The sequence below is a fragment of the Triticum urartu genome, chromosome 1, assembly GCF_003073215.2.
Source record: "Triticum urartu cultivar G1812 chromosome 1, Tu2.1, whole genome shotgun sequence".
In the NCBI taxonomy this organism is placed as follows: Eukaryota; Viridiplantae; Streptophyta; class Magnoliopsida; order Poales; family Poaceae; genus Triticum; species Triticum urartu.
In genome coordinates this window covers 446,981,371-446,996,005 of record NC_053022.1, presented here as the reverse complement: position 1 = coordinate 446,996,005, position 14,635 = coordinate 446,981,371, and the positions used below count along the sequence as shown (strand labels likewise).

At 37.9% G+C, this 14,635-nt stretch overlaps 1 protein-coding gene across 1 annotated transcript; it reads left to right on the top strand.

Annotated features, from left to right (window-relative positions):
• Positions 1–6,011: 6,011 nt before the first annotated feature.
• On the top strand, positions 6,012–13,248 carry LOC125517615 (LEC14B protein-like). The gene is made up of 10 exons (XM_048682828.1): positions 6,012–6,213; positions 7,174–7,615; positions 7,725–7,844; positions 8,406–8,483; positions 8,796–8,972; positions 10,189–10,266; positions 11,228–11,400; positions 11,506–11,661; positions 11,761–11,821; positions 12,656–13,248. The coding sequence occupies exons 2-10, from the start codon at positions 7,247–7,249 to the stop codon at positions 12,818–12,820; spliced, it is 1,377 nt and encodes a 458-aa protein (XP_048538785.1). The 5' UTR covers positions 6,012–6,213; positions 7,174–7,246; the 3' UTR covers positions 12,821–13,248.
• Positions 13,249–14,635: the final 1,387 nt, after the last annotated feature.

Below are 14,635 nucleotides of genomic sequence, written 5' to 3'. Positions count from 1 at the left end.
AGGTCTCTAAAAATACACATGCCCCCCCATGGCCAACCCTATTTAGCGCTTAGGTCACTGGTAAATCATGAATATTTTCCGATTTCAACAACATTTTTTACAAATTCGTGAACATTATTTGAAATTGTGAATTTTTGAAACTCGTGAACATTTTCAATCGAAGATAGTTTTTTGAAAATTTGGAATTATTTTCTGAAATTCAAGAAAAAATAAATTGTCGACGAATATTTTTTTAATCAACGAATATTTTTTGAATCTATGAAATTATTTTGCAATTCACGAATTGTTATTTTAAAAAAATTGATCACCATTTTGTGAATACGCAATCATTTTTTTTAAATCAGGAAATATCTCGATTTCTGATTTTTTTTTTCAAACTCGTGTTATTTTGAATATGCAAACATTTTTTCAGAATCAAGAATATATTTTTGAATCCACGAACATTTTAGGATTTTTGAATGAGTTTTTCGCAATACATTTTCATGAAATTTATTTTTCTTGTAATCTCGAATTGTTTTAAAGAAGACGAAAAAATGAAAAGAAAACAACTTGGGGCGTCCCGGCTGGGTGCTCCTATTTGGTAATTATTTTTTTGTAATCCTGAACGCCTTCTGCGCCGGCCCATGTGGGATGCGAGGTGCCCCCATATTTTGTGATTTCGAAAAAAGGTTTCACGGATAAAAAAACGTCCACATAATTCACGAAAAGTCCTTGAATTCAGAAAATGTTTGCGATTTCAAAAAACATCAATTTTATAAACTTTTTCTATTTTGATGAAGAATTTTTTATGAGCATTCTTTTAATAATGATAAACATTTTAACAAAAAATGTGTTCAAGAACTTTTTTCTGATACATGGATGAACAGATTTTGAATTCAATGAACAAAATTTCAATTTGATGAGCATTTTTAAAAATTAAGAACGAATTTCAAATTTGATGTACATTTTGTAAATTAGATAAACATATTTTTAAATTTTGATGAACATTTTCTAAATCCAATGAACAAAAAGTTGAATTCGGTGAACAGTTTTTGAATTGTAGTACATTTGTTTGCATTGATGAATATTTTTGGAATTCGGTGAACACAAAAATGGAAAAGAAAAAGGATAAAATGGAAAAGTGAAAAGTGAAAAAGTAAGAAGAAAAGGAGAAATTAAAATGGAAAAGAAAAAGAAAAAACATTAAAAACAAAAGGATAAAACGAAATAAAAAAATGAAAATGGTTCGGCCCATGCGAACGCCCAATGCGTGAGGGGGGTGCACACGGGTTCGCTCGCGGGCGACCTACACGCTGTATAGAATCCGCCTTCCCACCCCGCCCCGCGCATGGATGGACCAAAAGGGGCTGCGTGTTTCCGTGTTTTGTCGACGCAGAGTGCACTGCGCCTAGCTCTCAGACCCCATCACGCGGGGAAAAAGTTCTCAGACCCCATGTATCAAACTAGGGGTGCTCCTATTTGGTGCCTACAGCGCCACACTAGCCAACCGACGCCCACTGCACGCATAGTGTGCCGGCCCACAAACGTACAGCGCATTGTGTTATATAGCAAAAAAACATAAAAAGTGTTGCGTGCAGATTCGAACTAAGGAAAAAGTAAACTCCAGGATACTAATATCTGGAGGCCAGGACTCGAACCCAGTTGGGCAAGGGCATAGACATGCTCCTCTAGCCACTCGAGCTATGCTCTTTCTCTTACAGATTCAAACTTGCGCCGCTACATCCCTAGATTTGCTTACCTGACCATTAGAGACTGTGACCTCTACTGACTAATAGCAATGAGAACATTTTTAGAACCAACATAGCTGCGTCGCTTAGATTTTTGAGTTATTTAAATATAATTTGGAAAAGGTTGATTTTGTTATGAAGAAAAGTTCATTAAATTTTGAAAAAAGTTCATGCTTTGGAAAAATTTCATCAAATTTGAAAAACGACATCAAATTTTAAAAAGCTCACTGATTTTGAAAAAAAATTGTCCACATGGGAGAAAAGTTCGTCGAATTTGAAAAAAGTTCATTGAATTTGAAAAAAATTGAATTCATAAAAGTTCACAATTTTTCTAAAAAGTTTATCGATTTTCCATAAAGGTTCTAGAATTTGAAAAATAAGTTCATTGCTTTGAAAAATAAATTCATTGAACTTGAAAAAAAGTTCATTGAATTTCAGAAAATTTTCACCAATTGCAAAAAAAGTTTGTGTATAAAAAGAAAAAGGAAAAAAAGATGAAAAAAGAAAGGAAAACCAAAACAAAAACCGGTCTACAAAAAATACACAACGAAAAAGAAAAAAAAACCGCCTACCAAAAGTATGAAAGACGAAAAGGAAATATATTATGACAACATGGGGTCTGTCCCGGTAGGCTAATGCGAGTGAAACTTGCATTGCAGGTCGGCCTGTCACTGTGTATTTTGTAAATGGGCGCCTGAAGTGCCTCCGTGTTGGTCTAACCCATCTAAGTCCTTTTTCCTTCTGTTTTTCCCAAACGCACAAAAAATGTTGTTGTGTTGCGACTCGAATCAGTGACCTCCGGCTTTCAAGTAGGATGCACTAACCAACCCCCATCGATCCTCACGTGAATAATAACACCCTTTCCTCCTTTTTCTTTCTAGTTTTCTTTTTTCTTTTTTCTCAAAATGCATAAACTATTTTCAAGTTTAATTAACTTTTTTTTCAAATTTAGATGAACTTTTTTAAATATGATGAGCTTTTTCCAAATTAGATGAACTTTTTTAAAAATTGATGAACCTTTTCAATTTAGATGATTTTTTTGAAAAAATAATGAACTTTTTTCAAAATTGGTGAACCTTTTTCCATTTTTGATGAACTTTTTTCAAAATCATGAACTTTTTAATTATTTACGATTTTTTCTTCAAATTCGATGATTTTTTTTCGATTTTATGCATTTTTAAAAATCTTTTTTCAAAAATACAACCGAAGGGTTCAACCGTGACCAGTCAACCATACCACGAACCGGAAAACCAGCGAAACAGTATAGCAAACAGTGATCGAACGAAACAGTCGAGAAAATAGTTAGCGACCAAGTGGGCCTCAAAGTTATAACCCACTATGGAACTGTGTAGGTGCCAGATCTTGTAATCGGCGCCGAAGGCGCCGCTTAGGGGGAGAACCTAACGAAGGAGCGCTCCTTCAGGAGCCTTCCCAAGCCTCACTTGAGGTGGGCTAACAGCTCTCACCCACCGCTACGTGTCGCGTTTTGGGCACCCCATCTGAATATTGTTTTTATATTTTTTCGCACGTGTTTTCAGCTTTTTAGATGGTTTTTTCCGGGGATTTTTTTGGCTTTTCGATTTTTCACCGGTCATTCTTAGTTTTTGGACAAAAATAATAATTTTAAATTGATTTATTTTTCACATGACAAAATGGTCTCTTTTTTCCTTCCGCGAGAGGCATGGCCGAGTTTTCCGGAAACGAAAGAAAAACACATTTACTTTTTCTTTTTACTTTCGTGAGAGGCACAGACGTGCCTCCTGGAAAACGAAAAAAAATACATTTTTCTTTTTTTCCCTTCCGCGAGAGGCACGGCCCTGCCGCTTGAAAACGGAAAAATGTGTTTTCCCTTCCGAGAGAGGTACGGATTGCTTTCACGAGAGGCACATCCGTTCACCTCGAAAACGACAAAATAGTGTTTTTTTTCGACCGTTAGAGGCACGGGTTTACTTTTCGTGGAGGTACAAGTTTGCTTCCGCGAGAGGCACAATCATACTTTTTTTAGAAAGAAAAAAAAATCGTACTTCCGGTTCGATTTTTTCATTCAGTTTTTTTACGCGAGAAAATAAGTTTGTCAAAATGTATCAACATGGGATCTAGTTTTGAAGATCTCGACGCGGGAAATCCAACGGTGAAAACGGTTCAAGATTTGGACGCATGATTTAAGAGATAAAACGTTTTGAATAAACAAATCTATATATAAAAAAAAACTTTCCGTTTGCAACAAGTGGCGCACATGCAACGCGTCACTTGTTGCAGACTTAGAAAGTCGGAGGGAACGTGCCACTTGTTTTCAAATAGTGCTCCTAATTACTTCCTCCATTTCAAAATATAGTGTGTGAAGGGAGTAATGATTGATGTGTCGTGACTTGAACCGATGACCTCTGGCTTTCAAGTAGGACGCACTAACCCACCCGCCACCGATCCTCACGTGAATACTAACATCCTTTCCTTCTTTTCTTCTTTCTAATTTTCTTTTTTTCCTTTTTCTCAAAATGCACAAACTATTTTTCAATTCGATGATTTTTTTTCAAAGTGGATGAACTTTTTTCAAATATAGTGAACTTTCATCAAATTTGATGAACTTTTTCAAAATTGATGATTTGTTTTTCAAATTAGATGTTTTTTTAAAATTGATGAACTTTTTTCCCAATTTATATGAATTTTTTGAATATCTCGATGAACTTTTCTCAAAATCGCTGAACTTTTTTCAAAATCGATGATCCTTTTTTTCAATTTTGATGAACTTTTTACAAATTCGTGAACTTTCTTAAAAGTTGAAGAACTTTTAAAAAAAATAATGAATTTTCTTCAAATTTGTTGATTATTTTTTATTTTTATGCTTTTTTTATTTTTTACGAACCTTTTTCCTCAAAAAGTCAACCGAAGGGTTCAACCATGACCAGTCAACTATACCTTGAACTAAGAAACCAACAAAAAGGTACAGCGACCAGCGATCGAACGAAAAGTCGAGAAAATAGTTAGCGACCAAGTGGGCTCAAAGTTACAACCTACTATGGAAATGAGCAGGCGCTAGATCTGGTAACCAGCGCTGATGGCGCCGATTAGCAGAGAAACTAACAAAGGAGCGCTCCTTCGGAAGCCTCCCAAAGGCCACTTGGCGCGCTCCCACCCGCCGCCACATGTCATGTTGTGGACGTTTCCTTTGAATTTTTTTTATTATTATTTCGCACCTGTTTTCGGCCTTTTAGATGGGTTTTTTGGCTTTTGGGGTTTTCATCGGTCTTTCTTAACTTTTCAAAAAAACTATTTTGAAATTATTTTTTTGCGCGCAAAAATGTGTTTTTTTGCTTCCATGTGAGGCATGGCTTTACTTCCACGAGAGGCACGACTGAGCTTCTCGAAAACGGAAAAAAAGAAATGAGTTTTTTTACTTCCACGACAGGCATGGATTTGCTTCCGTGAGATGCATCGCCGAGCTTCTCGGAAACAAAAAAAATCATGTTTTTTCCCTTCCATGATAAGCATGGTCGTGCCCCTCGGAAACGAAATAAAAAACATGTTTTTCCCTTATGTGAGAGGCACGAATTTGCCTCCACGAGAGATACGGATTTGCTTCCACGAGAGGCAAGAAAGTGCCTCTCGAAAACAAAAAAAACGCGTTTTCCTTCCGCGAGAGGCACGGCCGTGCATCTCGGAAACGAAAAATAGTGTTTTGTTTTTTTGCCTTCCACTAGAGGCACGGGTTTACTTCTGGAGGAGGCACATATTTTTGTTTTCGTGAGAGGCATAGTCATACCTCTTTCGGAAAGGAAAAAAAAGATGCTTCCGGTTTGTTTTTTCGTCCTGTTTTTTGCGCGAAAAAAGTTCATTAAAATCGATTAGCTTGGATCTAGTTTTGAAAATCTTGACACGGAAAATTCAATAATGAAAACAGTTCAAGATTTAAACGCATGTTTAAGAGAAAACATTTTAAATAGGATCTATGAAAAAAAATAAAACCTCTGCATTGCAACAAGTCGCGCACATAATGTGCGTCATTTGTTGCAGCCTGAAAAGGTAGGAATGACCTTTACAAAGAGTCCTAGTGATTTCGCCAAGCTCCCAGTGCTAAATAGGGAACGCCTCATTTTTTAGGCAAAATAGGAAACGCCTCAAACTGGACATGGAGCAACCAGCGATGAGCCGTGCCCCAATGCGACCCACGGGCCAGCAACGCAGCCCCGGTCGTACGGTCACCGATCGGCCCGTTCCTGAAGGCTGGAATGGGTCGGCGGTTGGCAAGCGGTGGTTGTCAGCCAAAAAAAAGGGTCAGCTAGTGGGACCCGCTCCAAGAAAACGGGTGGCAAAAAATCTGCTCGCTGCCAAGCACGACGGAGGAGGAGAAGAGCAGGCCCCAACTCCCAAGCGGCGCCCAGTGAGCAACGACCGTGAGCTAGCTCGATTCCGCTCCGCTCCGGTTCGATTCGATTCCTTCCGCGGCATCCTCCTCCCGGCCAAACCAGCCCCTCTCCGTCCCTGCTCGGTTAGCCCCGTCCATCCAGTTCCTCCGTCGTTTCTGTCCGGGTGATTGGCTTAGGAATTAGGAGATGTGGTTGCGCTGCGGGAGAAGCGCGCGACGAGGATCGGCAGTAGATCAACAGCCACCGCTCCTGCTATATATGCTAAGCCGGCGCCAGTGTTTGCGCGATGTTGCCGGCTTAGTCCTCGCTGATTTTGTGCTGAAGAGTATATGTTGAAGTTTGCTGATTTTGCACTATCGAAATTGGTAGGAGTAGCTCAGAGCTGCCTGAAACAAGGGAAATACCATGGATGCAAGATTCATTGTTTGTTCTTGCTCACTATGTGATCATAGCTTTTACCAAGCAGAGAACATGTACGTGCGGAATAAGTTATGTGATAAGACTCATGGTATCACGCTCAGTTGCTTTGGCTACAACTTCTAGCTCTGAATACCTCCTTCATAGGACATTGCTAAAATGATCCTTCCAAGCTGCGTAATGCTAAGCTGAGCTGTTGGTAAACTTAGTTAGATCTGTTTGACAATTAAGTACCTCCTTTCTTAAAAAGGGAACAATTAAACTTTTTTTTTGCGTGAAAAAAGAGCTTTACTTATGTAGGAATAGTTGTACAATCGCTTGCCATCAAGCTAATCAGAGTATTTGGAGGCTCCTGCAACCACAAGTCGGTTCAGAGTTCCACTCTCGACATATAAGCCAAATGATCTGCAGTCCTATTCTGTAAACGACCAATATGTACACATAAAAGCTCTCTCTCCTTCGTCACCTCCTTTATCTCACTCACCAGATGGCCTATTCTTTGGGTTGGGTTGTTATTTTCAATTACTCGTAGCACATTCCATAATCATGGGTAAACATATCTTTCTCTTGTCAAGCATATATAACTCTTATGCAGCGTATGCTTTACCTACTTGCTCACTCACATCTTTTTTGTTTTCATTTTTTGGAACTTCTTCGGTCTCCAGAAGCAAGCTTTGGAGTCTACATATCGATGAGCATTTGAAAGGAGAATTGTCATACATATAGCAGTTGAAAAGGATGGGTTATGGCATGAGTAGGCTACAGGGATCCAGTGAGCCTGAAGGGCAGAATAGTGATGGATCTAGTTCAGTCGAAGTGAATAATGATTTCTCAAAATTACATAATGATATTTTCCATATGACTCGACTAAGATCAGGACCTAGTGAAAGCATCCGCAAGTCCATGGATAGAGTCTCAGTAACTAGGTTGTTACGTGGAAGGGAAGTTAATTCTTCAGGAAATGGAAAGTTCTCTCCGGTTGATCGTGCATTCGTTCTTGGTCATTATCTTCCAGTGGATGGTCCTGAGACGGTGGATACGATGGATTCACGAGCTTATGTTTCACAGTTTTCTGCCGATGGTTCTCTTTTTGTTGCTGGTTTTCAGGTATGCTATGCTCTAATGCAATAGTAAACGTTTTACTAAGCTCTAGTAAGCACATGTACAATTTCCTGAATTTTCGGTTTCCTAATCATCCTTTTGTTTTCATTATCAGGGAAGCCACATAAGAATATATGATGTCGATAAAGGTTGGGAAATACACAAGGACATTCATGCTAGAAGTTTGAGATGGACAATTAGTGATGCAGCGTTATCACCTGATCAAAGGTTCCTCGTAAGTTAACTAAAACTTAACTAGTAAGATCTTTGTCTTCTCTTTCGGTTCATCTTAATTTCCCCCTAACTCTGTATGCATGGGCTCAGTTTTGGAAATGTGTAGTTCTCTGGTACAACTTTTATCGATTCATGCAGTCAATCTCTTTCATTATTCTTATTGAGAGGAAATGCATGCATGACATGCAATTGCCTTGAACCGAAGAGGATGAACTGAACTTTGTAAGGTATCTGATTTGGGGAACAAGGCTAGTGGGGGTGTGCTTTTAGTACTTACTGTACTAGTAGTGGAAACATTGTGAGGGTTGGAAAACAGCACTTGATGTTTCATCTGAGCTATTGTCAATACATTGATAAGATAACTCCGGTAGCTTTAGTTTGAATCTGATCTTTCTGGTTACCAGTGCTAAATTGGAACATATTGGAAAAACGGATGCTAGTTCTTTCTATCTGTATATTATTATTGTGTAGCCTAACTTCGTCGGTTACCTGTTCCCTTTATCTTCCCTTTTTGCATGCAAAGTTGGATTTGTGAACTTTCTTATGACGTATCAATCTGCAGGTCTACTCTAGTCTGGCACCCATTATCCATATTGTCAATGTTGGCACTGCTTCAAAAGAATCATATGCTAATGTCACTGTGAGTTCTCATCAAGATTTGCCCTTCTGCAGGAAAAATGGCATTTTTTCTCTGTTGAGATAGTGCCACCCTTATCCTATTTTATGGTTATAATTTTTTGATATCTTCAGTACTATGGAAATATACTGCTTTATGACTTCAGGCATTTTAAGTTTACTTTGTGATTCAACAGGTCCACAGCTGATTTAATATTTACTTAATCGTCCTGTAGCACATCCACATGCATTTGATTGTTCTCTGCACAAAGATGCTTGATATGCACTTCAAATACTTTTCTGTTAAACTATTAATGCCGCTTACATCTTTCTGCAGGACATCCATGATGGATTAGATTTTTCAGAGCATGAAGATGTTAGATATTCATTTGGACTCTTTTCTGTTAAATTTTCCACTGATGGACGGGAGCTTGTTGCTGGCAGTAATGATGATTCAATATATGTCTATGACCTTCAGGCAAACAAAGTGACATTGCGTTTGCCTGCCCATACAGTATGACATTATTTTTTCTCTTGGGTTGTATCTTCTTAAATATTTGCCTGATCACATTTTTTGGGTTTCTTATCTCACTGGAAGTGATTAATAGTCCAATGATCTTAAGTTGGTTGTGCTATCTTACCAGCCAAGTAACTTCATCCATACTTGTCCAGATATGATCTATCTGTCTGTTCTTTTTTATTTCCCACGAAGTGGGCATGGGTGACAACTGAGGTAGTTATACCCTGATAATTGATCTAAACTCTAAAGAAAAATTTATGCTGAATCTGAAGATGGATAATGGTATTAGTAAAAAATATTTGGTGGGCAGAAGGTGTGGAAACTATCATTTGGTTGATTTCTTAGGTGTAAATGGCACTCCTTCTCGGGGCTGCAAAATTTGCCAGCCATCGGCGGACATTAATTTAATCTCTGACCTTTTTATATGGGTCTGCCATGGTCTGCCCAATTTTCGACAAGACATGTCGCTGCACCTAACCAAGCATACTATGTACCTTTGATGTGTCTCTGACGATATTTTGTTACCATTTTTTTATTAAAGAGGTTTTACCTACCAACTTTAAAGAACGTACAACTAAACCATTGGCATTGCTCTTTTAAATGCAACACCCGTGTGCTCACAAATTTTGTTCTAGAAACTATGCTGTGATGCTGATGCCAAACTGACTTGGTTAAGTCAACTGATTGATTTTTTTATACTATGATTCATGTATAAAAAGCTAGGAAGTTCTCTCCTCCAGTCGGGAATTTATCCATATTGGATTTTTAATAATGACTTGATAAATTTATTTATTTATTTTTGCAATCCAGTGGCAACAGTATATATTTTGGAAGTATCATGTTGGGTTATCAGGAGCAGATGAAAATTTGCAGCCTTAACATCTTGCTCTACTGTTTGTTGGGCAAAGTCATACTCTGTTTTGCTCTTTGTTCTGAAAAACAAACTCTCCTAATACTTGTTCGAAAAATAAACTAGGCATGTATAGGATATTTTAGCTAGCCTGAAAACTTAATATTACCTCTGTTTCTAAAGATAAGACGTTTTGGCAGTTTAGATTGAACAGTTTGAGATGCATATAGATTGTCATAGCAGCAATGCAATTGAATCCTTGCTTATTTCCTTGGATTGTTTGCATCTCAGAAATCTTTGTGTAATAAATATTTGATATGTTAGTTGATAGTATAATTGATTTTCTTTTTTACATTTCAGTCTGATGTCAACACAGTAGCATTTGCTGATGAATCTGGTAACCTACTTTATTCTGGAAGCGATGATAACTTGTGCAAGGTAGCATACTGTTATAAATTATTTTTACGTGATTTCTTTTTCCTGGCAACATTATGTAATTTCTTCTGTATTAACGTATTTGACTGAATTGCTATTCTCATATTTCCTGATCGTATCTGAACATATAAAGTGTGAAGGCATTTTATGTTGCACCCTCCATATTGCTGAATGACTGAACGTGCTTGGATATTTTTGTTTCCAGTAGAGTAGCAGATCACTTGTCATGATTTCTAAAAATATAAAGAAATAAAAGATTACATGCCATGAAGCTAATGATGTGCCAGCTAATATTCCTTAGCATTTTTTTCATGGCCTTTTTTTATACCTGTAAATATGCTTTGACTAGTGCATAAATAAAATGAGATGGTTCGACAGAACATGTTGGACGTCATTATCCTAACTTATATTTTTTGTTACTCTACTCCAGTATCATTACCTACCTACAAACCATTTTTCACAGTACCGCTGTCCTGATTCTTAATTCTCAAATAAAGAAGTAATCAAATTGAATTCTTGCTAGTTCTGATGTTGCAATAGCATTAGTTAAGCATTCAATTTTTCTTATCTTTCTGGGAATTTTGTTTATATTTCTTAGGGGATTGCCGGTATCGCACCGATACAATCCTGTTATTGAGCTGCCAAACATGTAGTTTAAAAAATGGTTGCACCATTCTTTTTGTTACCTTGAGTACCGGAGAAGCAGGTACCTAGTAAATCATCAATTAGAGATTACTACATGCCTTTTACCCTAGGCATCATATATGTTTATATTTTAATAGTGGACAACCGGACAAGCACCTATAATTCATTTGTCAAGAATTCCTATGTGGTTTTGAATTAGGTGACAACCTTTGTGTTAGCTAAGTTTGAGGTTTCCTCTGGAACACGAATAAAAAATTATTCTTAACTTTTTTTCATTTTAGAAACTTTGTGGTATGTGATCCTGGTAGCCTGTCTTCAGGTCTGGGACAGACGTTGTTTGTCCACAGGGGAAGCGGCTGGGGTTTTGACTGGACATCTGCATGGCATTACTCATATTGACAGCCGTGGAGATGGTAGATGTTTCATATCAAATGGAAAAGATCAAGCTATTAAGATGTGGGACATCCGGAAAATGACATCCAATGCTGATGGGTATGTCTTAAGCAACAGGCAGTCTGCTTAATCCACTTTTTTGTTGCTCGGATTTGGACATATTGGCTTACTGCAGAGCTATACTAATCTTATTGTTTGATACAGTTCCGAAAACAGAGTCCCTGCCTGGGACTACAGATATTCAAGATATCCACAACAGTACAAGCAACAAAAGCATCCACATGACCAGTCAGTAGCTACATACCGGGGCCATTCAGTTCTCCGTACATTAATTCGCTGCTATTTTTCTCCCACATATAGGTACATACTGTGACTGCTCAGGAACTTGGCATCATTTTTTTTTTCAGATTATATGTAGTGGATATGTGCTGATAGGCTAATACCCTCTGCTTCGTACAGCACAGGACAGAAGTACATATATACAGGATCTTATGATGCTAGTGTCTGCATCTATGATGTGGTATGTCTCTATTCAACATGCCAGCCCATTCGAGTTCTTTTGTTCTTGTTGTACTACTACTACTACTACTACTACTATCTGCATCCTTTTACTTGCCATTTTGCACATCAACACGTCTCCTGTATATACTTTCTTCTCTAAATATATGTTACAATTTCTGTAAACATAATGACGTGAAAGTACTCTTGTTGAGAAATTTAGGATGATTTCATGTGACAATTCTGGACGCTTTTATGTTCATTTTCTTAATCAAAATTTTAGAAGGTTGATTGCACACATTCTGCAGCTGTAAAAAGTGATGGAGAAGATACTTGAAGTACCATTTATTGCACAGTCTACGGCTTTAGAAAGTGTTGGAGAACATACTTGAAGTACAATTCCTTGGATGCATTTCCTTTTACTTGTTCTCTTCCCTGTTCGACCAGAGTTCCACTTTTTCATGTTAATCCAGTGGCAATTTTTTATTGTTCTACAACCAGAGTACCATATGACAACATTACTACGTGACTGCGTGTATGGATCTCATACATAGACGCACGGTGTAGACATGCCTCTTGAATTAGAAATGTGACACTTCACACCTGGGTACTCCCTCCGTATCAAAATATAAGACATTTGTTGAAACTATTATAGTGTCAAAAAACGTCTTACATTTTGATACGGAGGGAGTAGCTTTTAGTCACTCTTGGATAACATAGATCTTTCAGTGAGGTGCCTTCGCCGTGCGACCATACATGAATAGTCACAACCAAATTGAACTACTAGTTCGTTTTACTTTTCATGATTTGCAAAGGCTCTTCCAACATATTTTATTATCCTTGTTCCCATGTTCAGGTAAGTGGGTCGCAAGTTGCCAAACTGCAAGGACATCATCATTTGGCAGTTCGAGACTGCAGCTGGCATCCGTCCGATCCAATGCTTGTCAGTTCATCATGGGACGGCCAGGTCGCGAGATGGTCCAGGACTCGCTCCGAGCAAGATACTTGTGAATCCAGTTAAATCGAGTGTGCAGATACTTCGCGTGTCCTGTAATCTTCCGATATCATGTGCAATCTTGGGTCACAAGGGATACTCGACACAGTTTGACGAAACAATAGAAAATGAAAAGGAACTCTAGCTGTGATGTACATATAAAATGGATGCCAAGCCAAGTGCATATGTAGTAGTATTTCATTACACCTTCGGAGAAGGTAACGAAACAGCCTATCCTTAGATGGTGCATACGTGTATACGTCCTTTGTTTATGTGATTACTGGGTTGTTTTTGCTCTTCCGCTGAGCAGTTGCAGTTCATCCTTTCAGAAGCAGAACTGTTTGTACTTCGTGAGAGAAATTTGTTATAGAAAAAGCACTGTATATTTGTACCTATGTATACTACCTGTACTTTGCAAGAAATTTCTCGCGGCTAGAGGTAGTCGTGGTTTCATATTTTCCTTATCTTTCAGTATATTATAAGTTGTTCATCGCGGAGGTGGACGCTTGAACAAAGCAATCCGGAAGGAAAAACTTTTCCGGTGAAATTGTATACGCGCAACATGTTCTGCGTATTTGTGACTATGTTGTTTCTGTGCTCTCGTTTGACATTTGTGCTTCATCCTTTTAACAGCAGAACTGTTTGAAGCAGAAATATGATGCACAAAAAGTTTGGCAGGTGTTTCCCGCCTTACTGCATGTGACTGTAGTTCTGTGGATGTTTATAATAAGTTACTGTATATTCAGGCGTTCATGATGAGTAACTTGCTATATTATGAGTGTTTATATAGTCGATGTGAATTTATCTTATGGGCTTATGTGACTATAGTTGAGTGCGTAAGAGGATATCTGCTGGGTTGCACATTTTAGAAGAATTGATATATCATGTGCAATCTAAACTAACGGGCTCTGTTGCGCAGGATTTCCGATGATATGATAGCTACAAACACAAGACTGAAGTGTCATACGTTCTGAATCCTATGGGATCATAGTTTCATCATCAAAACCAGTTAACCAGGTGATGTTTTCTCCAATGTATGATCATATAAAGCAGATGACATGTAAACTCGTAATGGATAAGAGCCTCTTTGATCCGCAGAACTAAAATATAAAAGTATACGTGGACGTTTGACTTTCGTGATTGACCTTTTTTTTATTCAATAGAGTTGTACACCTTTTCTCCTTTGCTCGTTCTATTTGGACTAAAGCTCAGTCCATTTAATTCAGATACATGCATGCATAGTGCCAGGGAAATAAAATACTCTCTCTATAAATTAATATAATACATTTTAGAACATTAGATAGTTTACAGAGGGAGTAGTAATTTCTGTTGTTGGCCTAACAGTTAGTATCCTGTTTAGAATCAGGTTTACTATTTCTGGTTGATTGAGAGGTAAGTATAGCTTAATCGATGCTATAGTCGTGAAATCTTATGCACAGAGATTCGTGAGGACATTTTTTCTAAGTTTTTGGTAGTTGTTGTCTTTTCTCTATTTCACGGCGGGTTATAGACTTTTTTTGAGGGTTATAGATGTTTTGGCCGAAGAATTTTGTGCTCCAACCCATTAAATATCGGAGTAGTTTGTTCTTTTAGTTTTTGGTAGTCTTTTTAACAATAATCCTACATCTACATAAAAGCTACTTAAGCCTACGTAATCTTCCTAACTACTTTTCTTCTCCCCCCTGATTTTCAAGGGGATGGGCCCTTCCATCCCCATCGAACAAATCCCTTGTTTCCATGTCCTCTTTTACGTAAAAACCATATGTTAGTTTACGTAGTGTAGCATTACTCTCTTTTTAATCACTAGTTAAAGGGTATCATTAGCAAAGGTCATTCTCACCT

Bases quoted from the DNA above. Each gene is read 5' to 3' on its own strand.
- LOC125517615 (XM_048682828.1), top strand. From the start codon at position 7,247: ATGGGTTATGGCATGAGTAGGCTACAGGGATCCAGTGAGCCTGAAGGG. The intron at 8,484-8,795 runs GTGAGTTCTCAT...ATCTTTCTGCAG, and splicing joins AATCATATGCTAATGTCACT to GACATCCATGATGGATTAGA. The intron at 11,401-11,505 runs GTATGTCTTAAG...TGTTTGATACAG, and splicing joins ATGACATCCAATGCTGATGG to TTCCGAAAACAGAGTCCCTG.